The 10,734-nt window shown below is 37.4% G+C and overlaps 1 protein-coding gene across 1 annotated transcript in view; it reads left to right on the top strand.

The window, feature by feature from the left end:
* Positions 1-279: 279 nt before the first annotated feature.
* Positions 280-10,734, top strand: part of plpp4 (phospholipid phosphatase 4) — a 111,183-nt gene continuing 100,728 nt past the window's right edge. Inside the window, exon 1 of the mRNA XM_084093287.1 lies at positions 280-611. Coding sequence (XP_083949413.1) covers positions 523-611 — 89 coding nt within the window. The 5' untranslated portion in view covers positions 280-522. The remainder of the gene's footprint in view (positions 612-10,734) is intronic.

Below are 10,734 nucleotides of genomic sequence, written 5' to 3'. Positions count from 1 at the left end.
GTACACTAACAGTCTGAGAATCAAACACAAATAGATTTAAAGATACAAAGCAGTGAAATGGCGAACTTTATTATCAGCATTTCGAAAACTCATTACCTGGCCGTACAACAAAGGTAATGTGTGTGTGTGTGTGTGTGTGTGTGTGTGTGTGTGAGAGAGAGAGAGAGAGAGAGAGAGAGAGAGAGAGAGAGAGAGACTTTGATCCTCCTCCTCCTCATCACCTGGCTCGGATGCTTGTCTTCTTCGGTCCTCCTTCACTCAGCGCACAAAAGGATTCAGACTACAGCAGCTTCACAAGAAACTGAACTCGATAGTGTACTGTACACACACACACACACTGCAACTGAAGAGCAACAAGAGGCATTTGAGCAGCAGCGGGTATTTTCCACATAAACACTGAACGGCAGACAGCAGGAGCCGCACGCCAAAGTGTGTCGCGTGTTTAGGACATTGAGGACTACTGCGACTTCTCTGCTTTCTGCCTTTGGTTTCTTTCAGTCATAAATCGATTGTGTGAAGAATATGAAGATGTCTCCCCCGGACAGGAGGAAATACGCGCGTGATCTGGCGCTGGAGATCGCCATCAGACTCCTGCTGTTCGGAGTTTTCGTGTAAGTACACCTGCATTTGCTCAATGCAAGATAGTGGAAAATATGACGCGCTAGTTTACACACGACTTAACTAACCAAGACAACCTTCCAGTATTTGGAAATAAATATAACAAATTTAAACACAGTTGCATATCACGGTATATAAGACTGATAGGGTGTTTCATAAACATCATCCTTTCCCAGGTTTAAAGTTTTGATAGGTTATCAAATGTATTTTAAATAAACCATTAGGCTACTATAATGCATTTTTTTTTTAAAGTATTGTTAATGCATTATTTGTTCTTGTAAATAATTATACTCACACACAGTTATATCTTAATATTTTGGCTGTTCATAATTAGGCTATATAATAGCCTATTCTTAACCATGAATGGGTTAAGTGTTATAGGCTAAGTGAAGTTAGAATTATTTATTAAAAAAAGGGATGTGTAAGGGATTACAATTTATAAGATATGGAATGCATGATAATGACTGGCTTCAGGTGTTACCAGGGAGATTGAGGTTTCTCAAGATGCATGGTGCAAAGGCAAGCACCGTCACAACCTGCAGAAACAACAAGAAGATGAGAAATCCTGTCTATAGCAGGAGACAATCTTGCGCTCAGTGCAAACAGGTTGTTGGAGTACAAGTTCATTCAGGGATTTCTGATAGGAAATATACAAGCGAGCGACGCACTTTTTAAATGAATTTATAAGCCTGTGGAATTATAAGAACTGAGCTGATGTGCTAATGAGATGACTTACTGTGATAATATGGAATGATAATTATGATAATAATAATGGAATGAGAAGATGCTTGGAGGGAAATAAAGCGTGAGACTCTCTGTGTTTGGCTAGATGTCCTAGTGTCCTGCCATGATAAACAGTTCTCAGTTTCTAGAAATCTGTACTGCCAGCTCACAGAAATATAATCAGCCATGCTTTTCATTTTATTCTGCGATTTGATTGAAATCGCTGCAGATGTCCAAATGTCCAGATAAGCTTAAGCAATGTGTGCACGCCTTGCTGAAATTTATTGTGATGTTGCAATTTGAAGAGGAACATTTGGAAGTGTGTGCTTGTGTCTGTAGTGGGGGAATAAATGTGATGTTTTAGACCTGAGGAAAGCTGGCGTTATACAGTTAGGACTAGAGCTTGAAATGGTCTTGAACGAGGAAACGTTACACAGAAATATCTCACATATCATAGAATGACAGCAGAAAAAAGGCAAACGTTTCAGGGTTGAATAAAGAGCTTCTTGGCTGGCTAATGTTGATGATGATTGTACAGTAGTGTTTACTAAAACAAGCATCACTATTACTATACGCATGACTCATCCTGCAACATTTATGCTATAGGCATTATACATTTAAGGAGAAACCCAAGCCATCTCTAGAAACCAGAAAATCATTTGACACTCACATTTTCTTTTCACTGTGGTGAATTGACATTCAGTTTTGACAGTAGCCTTCTTCATATCACATACCCAATGTAGTAAACTTGAGTTAGCATGTTTATATGATACCTGTTCCTGGCACCTGATTACTTCATAACTGCCAGGTGTTGTCTGTTGCAACAAGAATCCATTGAAACCCCTCATTGTCTTCACAATATGAGTCCATTACTAGCAAAGCTGGCCTCCAAGCACAACATCTGCTGTCTGTCAGCGATTCCTTGACTGGCCCAGATTTGATGTGCCCTGAGATATCAGCCATCAGGAGACGACGTGCCTTCTGAATGCTGATCACCAGATATCATGTTCATAGTGAAGCTCAGTTGTGTGAAAAAAAAACTAAAAAACCCTAAAATTCTGTCTTCATTTACACAGCCTCATCCCAAACCTGTAAGACTGTTTTCTTCTGTGGAACAGAGAGGATGATATGCATGCCTCTTCAGGGTTTTTTTCTTGTTTTTTTCTTTCTTCTTTTTGTCCACTCAATGAAGTTATTGGGATCCAATGTTGTTTTGGACAATTTTAACAAAATGGACATAACATTTTTGGGTGAACAGTCAATTGAAGTTTGCAAAACTTAAAAAGTGTTGACATGAAATTATTACCCTAAAGAGCCATTTTACCTGATTTAACCCATAAAAATTGGGCAGTGGCTATTTACACTAAGTGAAAATACCATATTTTATTAGTGATAGCTGCTATTTACACTAAGTTTAAATAGCAATAGATTATATTTACACTATGTAAATATAGCTGTATTTTCAAAGCAATAAGTTTAAATGTTGCTATTTATACTTATAAATAGTGCAGATACTATTTGCACCTCAGTGCTGTTGTACATTAAACAGTATGCAATAATAACATAGAGTGTAAATTGTTATATTTATTGAAATTATTAAATTGATGCCACCTTATTAAGACAATAAAGCTCTCCCTGCACCTAACCCTAACCCTATGAAAGCTTGTTTTTGCCACTGAATAAAAAATAAAAAAGGTAATTGTAAGTTTTATCTCACTATTCTGACTTTTTTCTCACAATTGGGAGTTATAAAGTCAGAATTGCATGAAATGAAGTCAGAATTGCGAGATATAAACTTACAATAGCGAGTTATAAAGTCAGAATTGCGAGTTTATATCTTGCAATTCTGACTTTATATCTCGCATTCTGACTTTATAACCAAAATATGAAAAAAATCTAAATTGTGAGATAAAAACTTGCAATTATCTTTTAAATTGTTTTATTCCGTGGCGGAAACAAGCTTTCGTATAACCCTAACCAATAAACAATTTATTATTAAACACACGTTAGACACTTTATTTCCACATTTCGAATTGTTTTCTTAATTTTTATTGAAAATAATTGCCTTTCCGATCCAATATGTTATGGGAAAAGGGAGTAGAGCAAGTTGGGGTTAAATGGGGTCTAAAATGTTTTGAGCTTGTCCACTTCCAGAGGTATTCGACAGCGCATTCAACCGGATTGCTTTCGTAGTGTAGAATGTGTTCGAACAGCCACAAAAGACTACTGACCTAACGCATAAACATCAACATTTTCATTTACATAAACATAAAAGTTTTCTCTGGTAGTGTTCATGTGTAAATTGTGTGAGCTTATTTCGTCCATTAGTACAGGGGGAAATTTTTAAATATTTCCCTGTCAATCTTGTTGCTATGATGAGTTTTATTCAGTGAAAACTATATGACTTCATTATTTGCTTAAAACAACTATTGCAATTTTGCTATAGTGGTTCTTTGAGGGTTAATTTGACATAGTGCTCCGCATGTGCAAGGTCCTGTGATTGTGCCAGTTTTGCAGCGTAATATCTGATCAATAGAGTTTGATACAAAGAAAAAATCTATCTTAAATAAGATGTATGACATTAATGGTATGTGTATTCTATTTACTTTATATCAACAAGACAAGGGTCCTGTAATAACATGTGAATAACATCCCTATTCCCTGGCACTGATGAACACCATTCATAACTTGACTAAAATGCCCTGCTTAAATTATTGGTCTCTCCCTATTTAAGATAAGTGATTTAGTTGGGTGTATGGCAGTTATAAATTATCTTATGAAAAGATTAAATGTTGTTGGTTTGAAACTAATAAGAACCTTATTATGCATCATGATAAAAAAAAAATGGTAACTTAAAACTGATCACATTTAAATTAACTATAAAATAAAATTTTATTTAGTATCGCAAAATCAACCTAAATACATTAATTTCTACCAACAAAATTATTTTTGATGGGTTAAGGTAAGGTAACAATTGTAGGTTACCACTTTTTACATTGAATATCTAATGCAAATTAGAAAATCATGTACTGACAATATACTAACGGCAAGGTCTCTGGAAAGAGATTTATTATGCTTTTTCACTTTTTCAACTTAAAGGTGCTCTAAGCGATGTTGGGTGACGTCACTTCTTGTTGACGTTCGAAGTATTGTCAAACAAAACGGAGGCTCGACCCTCCCTCCTCCTCATCCCGTCCCCTCTCCCTCCCTTCCGTGCTTCCTGTTACCCTCCTGTCCAGCAAAAACAGAGCCACCTGAATGTCGGATTGGAACCTTCTCCCAGCGGAGTTCTCGCCACCTTTTGAACGCTTTTCTGATGTAAATTCGGGACTTGGCGTTCATTCTCCTTTTCCCTATTCTTTGTTATTTGTTCATCGAAACATCGTCTCTTTGGTCGTGTGTCGGCCATATCAAAATTCTCAAGAATATACAATTTTAACATTAGTCACTGTTAGGACATCTCTCCTCTAGCTAACTTCCCTCTTCATGCTTTTTTCTCCTCCACTCCCCACACCCCCCCCCCCCTTCATGTGCACGTGCACTACCCCCCCAACGCCCACCCCCCAAATCATTCTTGTCAGTTATTGGCTGGAACACTGTTTGTTATGTTTCGTGGTCCAGGCTGGGCCAGTTTGTTTTTCTTGCCGTTTGTGGAGCCTGGGCTGTCTACAGAGACCACGTTTTTTGTACAGTGTGTTCAGGGGACAGGCAGCTAGCGGATAGTGAGGAAATGTTTGCTGGATGTGACAAACAATGTTTTGGCCTAAAAAACACGTGACATCGCTTAGAGCACCTTTAAGCTATTGTGTAATGTTGCTGTTAGAGCATAAAAAGATCTGAAAGGTTACAAAGTTCGAAGTCCACTCCAAAGGGAGATGGACAACTTTTTTCAGAACCTTATGAAGTCACAATATTACTCATTTAAATAATCTGTGCCCATGGGATACACAAAAAAGGGGACGAGGCCTGGTTGAGCTGCACTAGAGAAGATGAAGAGTGTTGCTGCTATGTTGAAGAGACGCTCCCACCCTCCTTCTTAAGGCGGACAAACTTAGAGTGCTTAAAACATTTTTTTTACCACTGTTCCTGAACATTGTAACCCTAACATTTATCTGTGTGCTGCACATTTTATGGAGAACAGCTTGTTTTCTGTTGCTTTTATAAGCTCTCGCTTTTGAAAGAGGGTTCACCGCTCCTTAGGAAAATTAACCATGGTTTTGTTACCGATTATTGTTTGTATTACCTTAGTTTTACGACAAATATCACAATTAAATGGTGGATAACATAGTATTTATAATGTATAAGAAAATTACAAAAAACATACCACTCTGCAAAGTCCTGTGCATGAAATCTGTTCTTCATGATCCTCTTGTTCGTTAACATTGTCAGGGTCTGAATCGGGCTCGAATTGGTTTGAAATTGACACCATCCTTATCCATAGTTACACTAGAGAAGAACCTGTGGTTATGGAGGGGTGGGACATTTCTCAAACACCGGTAACCAATCACAGCACATCTCGTATTTCAGAAGGAGGGGCTTCATCGAAACAGGACCTAGACAGCTCGTTCGAGACAGACTGGGGAAAGAGGTGCTGTAATAATGTAAAATATGTGACAAATATGTTTTTTGAACAAAAAAGCATTAAAACATATTCTAGTACACCCCAAAAACAAAATCAAGACAAAAAAGGGCATAATAGGACCCCTTTAATGTTCCTGATCTACCAGAGCATCAAATGAGGCCTGAAGGAGCAGAAAGTCCTTATTCTGGAACATGCAGATACCTAGAAGTAAAGGTTTGCTTGCTGGAGCTTGAAATTGCAATCTGGCTTTTACTTTCATTCTGTGTTTGTTTATTTTAGATTAAATTGTTGAATGTTCGCTGGTTCCCGCCTCGTTCTTTCCCGATCCTTTAACTGAATTACAAATTCACTTCATTATTTACTCCCCAAACCACCACAAGAATACTGTACCTTTAGCTATGTTCTGAACACATCGATTCCACACATTATGGAAAAAGACTGAACTATCTTGCATGCATCCATTTGTATGTTAAAAGCTGCATTTGTGTAAACTGTTGTACTGAAAATAGATGTCATTAAGAATACTTATTTCTCTGAATAAGTATGAAGTGGATGTGTTGCAGTTTACATAAATTTTAAGGTTTACAAACAGAGCTATGAATGGATTTGGATGGATATTTGTGGCCTCAAACAACAAGCCCAAAAACACTGTTGATGATGGTTTAGTTAAAATTGCAGAAAAAAACGATTATTTGGTCGCAATATGACAGAACGTCACTTTGGTCACCAGGTTGTCAATCATCACAATTTCAGAAGTGAATCGTGTTGCTTACACACAGAATGATAATTTAGGGGACTCACTTTTTGTTTGTTCTGTAGGGTTGTGAATTGAGAAAAAGCTGACTGGCTCCATTTTTAATAAACGACATTTGGTCCCATTAACAGAACTGAATAATGGGTCTGAAAGGCTGGATATTCCAGTGTTCACATCATCAATCAAGGATAGAACATTCTGGACTCCGCTTCTCTTAGTGCAATCAATCTGACATTGTTGCGCCACCTTCAGTTTTTTTTTAAATCATCAATGCTCTTCCACAGGGTGTCCAAGCGCTCATTGTGTCACACATCAGCACTGGCTGGTCATGTGGTGCCGTCATGTTTCTCTAACAGCTTTCACAGTTTATCAAGTTTCTTTATTCAAAGACGTTATTCAACACCCTAAGACTTATTTTGTATCTCTAATAGTATATTGTTGTGTTATTATTTACTGTAAACCTTTTATCCTTTTTGTTTCTGGATTCTCCAAGAATGCATCAAGCCATTATCTGTTCTTGCAGGTTAGCTAGTCTGTTTCTCATTTACTAGCTCCCCTCTTTTTTCTTTTCTTTTCTTTTTTTGTAAAGAATCCTTAAATTAAATTTATAGTTTATGAAATCTAACTTGGCATTTATTAAAGTGCAAATGAGACATAAACAGGTTTTGTTTTCTCTAAGGCTTTCCCAAAATTAAATCTCAACAAGAGACAGATTCATGCTCCGAGACAAACATGAGAGGTAGCATTTACATTGTCGCTAGGGGTAGACACAGAAAACGAAGAGAAATTAATGACTCTGTCAGGACAGCTTTTTTAATTTAGACATCTTAGAACCACAATACAATGTAATATGGAAATAATTATTCAACCCCACACCACAAGAGTGTGATTTTACTTTTGAAAAATAGCAGAAAAAGGCATTTTGGACAAATGTTTTCCAGTGAATAAAAGTATGAGTTTGTGTGCTGTTTATATTTCTGTTCCATAATACTCCCGTTGCTTTAATAGAATCCATGCTGTTGGGCTATTTTTTTTTTCATGAAAAATATCATTACATAAAAAAAAAATAAAAAAAAAAGGTTTTGAATTGCGTGGTATCTGTTGTAAATGTAGCAATATTATTAACGTCATTTTGATATGGGATATGAATCTTGGGGGGTGGAAATGAAAATCATTACTCAAAGTGCCTGTGTATACAGTAGTGTGTTAGCGCAGGATTTTAAAAAAGCCCTCTTGATATGCTTTGACAGATACAAATTTCTCTCCTTTGTTTTTAGTTGAAGCAAGAAGTTTGTGTGGAACATAATGAATAATTTGGCCTATATTAATAAAATAACCTGCAGTCCAGGGGGCCGGTGTCCTGCAGACTTTAGTACCAATTTAGTACCAATTTAACCAACCCTTGTGTAATTTGCAAGTAATTAGGCTTGTTTGAGATGCCTCACATTGAAAGTAGAGAAAATAATATGAAATTGATAATGTAATATGTGCATTTAAGAAGGACAGACACGTCGGGCATAGTGGGATTCATGTTTATGTGATGATTTGCTCTTATCGTGGTCGTATCTCTCTATTAGTGTTACTGGATCTTAGTGCTGCATTTAATACTATCAACCTCAACATTCTTTTGAATAGAGTCAAAAATGATGTTGGCATTAGTGGAACTGCATTGGTATGGTTCAAATCATACTTATCTGACCATTACCAGTAAATGAAGCTATGTCATATTGATCACAAGTTCAGTATGGTGTACCACAAGGCTCAGTACTAGGACCGTTGCTGTTCGCTCTGTACATGCTACCCTTAAGATATCATTAGGAAGCATGGCATTAGTTTTCACAGTCATGCTGATGATTCTCAGCTCTATATTTCTGTCGAAACATACCAATTCATAAAATTAACGGAATGCATAGTTTATCTGAAAAATGTGATGATTCTGAATTGTGTGGTATCTGTTGTAAATATGTAGCAATATTATTAACATGAGTTGTGCCTGTGCCTGTGTATACAGTAGTGTGTCAGTGCAGGATTTAAAAAAAGAATCTTGATATGCTTATAGCCTATTGCTTATATAAGAAATTTCACATGCAAAATCCAGTAATTTCAAATAGGAATCCACTAGTTCGAGAGATTTCAGTTTTCAGTCATGTTCAAGTTGGTAATGCTAATTCATTGAATGACCAACAGAAAGCTGCTTGGTTTAAAAGTGACTTTGGTGTGAGCTGTGCTTTATACATCACTACATTATTGACAATGGACATGTTACTGAAATGTCTCTAATGTGACCATATACCTTTAGAGTCAGTATCCATGCGAAATCCTTGTGGTTGAGTGGTTGTTTTGTCACATCTAAAAGTGTCACTGTTGGGATGCTTTAGTTTCTACTCTCATTTTCTCAGGTCCACACCGGTGTGTGTTTCGAATAGGGCAAACCACGGGAGACTTTTGCTTGCTGCCAATTCCACACAAAAACACTTTGATACAATGTAGTATCAAAGCTTGTTCAGAGGCTGTTCAGGTCGGATATATTATTGTATTTTTCCCAGCAAAGCGCTTGAAGAGAAGCAGAGAGAGACGTATCACAGAACAAAAAGCATAAATCATCACCACATTGAACAGCGCTTATGAGAAAGTTGATAGATTTCTGGAGCACCAACCCACTGTCTGTATTAGTTTCTATCACAACTACATGATCGCTGAAGAGGATATCTCATGTAAAAGATGTTTTCAAGGCATTGAAGCTGAAGAAAGATGCTCACTGTTAGAGGAGGCCATCTCCACAATGTATATAATTGCTCCATAACATGTTCAACTCATCCAGGTCCCAAAGACCTATACACTGATCAGCCATCAGGAGATAAAGAGGTCATCAATGAGGATCTCAGTTAAAGTTACAGTGCAGGAGAAGAGTCTTTGTTACAGCCGCTGCTCTTCACCAGCATTTACTGTAAAAAAGGACTGCTTTGTTTTTCCAAAGAGGAGAGATGTAAGAGTGGTTTCAAAGGCTGAATCAGATTTTACTTTATTAATGTTAAAGGGATGGTTCGGAGTAAAATCAACCTAGGGTCCTTTGCACCATGACCTCGAGCCAAACACCCCCCAGAAGCCTTTTTTCCCTTGGTTGAACATTATTAAAGTTAGAGCTTATTTACAGATATCAGCCGGATGGCTTAGTGCAGGCGCTAATGGATCCAAGGATGTATCCCGTAAATTACCGCACTAATAATGCCCAGAATGATACCAAACTTCTACAGCAGTACAAATAGGTTCTGTACTCATAAAACGAGACATTGGAAAGTTTGTAAGTACATCAGGAGTTTATTTAAATAACACTTGCCTGACGGCTCATGCTACTACTAACCCAGACGTCGACGTCACTTCAGTGGTTTGAGAAAAGCCCATAAAAGTGTAACGACGCTTAGTTCCAGGAATGCACTAATATTTTGTTGGTAGTACCAGTTTGCAACAATTATTAGTTAACACTAAGTTGTCAACACTTCGGAAAAAATAACTAGTCGTTACACTACATCCTTATGCATCGCTTTCTGCCAGGACTTATACGTGCTTTTCTCAAACCACTGAAGTGACGACGACGTCCGGGTTAGCGGTCTTTTGAAAAAGGGTTTCAAAGTGCAAGTTTTTGAAAACGTTCTCCGTGTAAACAACAGAAACGTGAATCTCTGAAGACGATGATGTCATGCACATGCATATTACATGTTCAGTCTATAATGTTTCATCGCCATCTACTGGCCTGGCAGAAGAATACGGCGTTTTTAGTCGTTTTCATGGATCCGTGTGAATGGGGATCATTTTGACAATGTTGTCGTCAGTACGCGGAAAACTCAAAGGAAAAACGTCTCCGTTTTAAGCGCATCGTTGTTGTGTAAACATACCCTAAGTCATCTTAAGCCATACGATACCTTTGTGTGATGAACAGCCCCACGTGTAAGTTAACATTTACAACATTATTTTGAGAGTACATTTTTGTTTAAGTTGTTACTCACCCTAAGCTGTTGTCTGACTTCAGAAGGCTTGGAATATAGTGTGCAAATTGTAA

This window comes from Abramis brama (assembly GCF_963993115.1).
Source record: "Abramis brama genome assembly, chromosome: 19".
NCBI lineage: Eukaryota > Metazoa > Chordata > Actinopteri > Cypriniformes > Leuciscidae > Abramis > Abramis brama.
The sequence above is the reverse complement of the archived record's forward strand: the minus strand, read 5'-3'. Positions and strand labels throughout refer to the sequence as shown.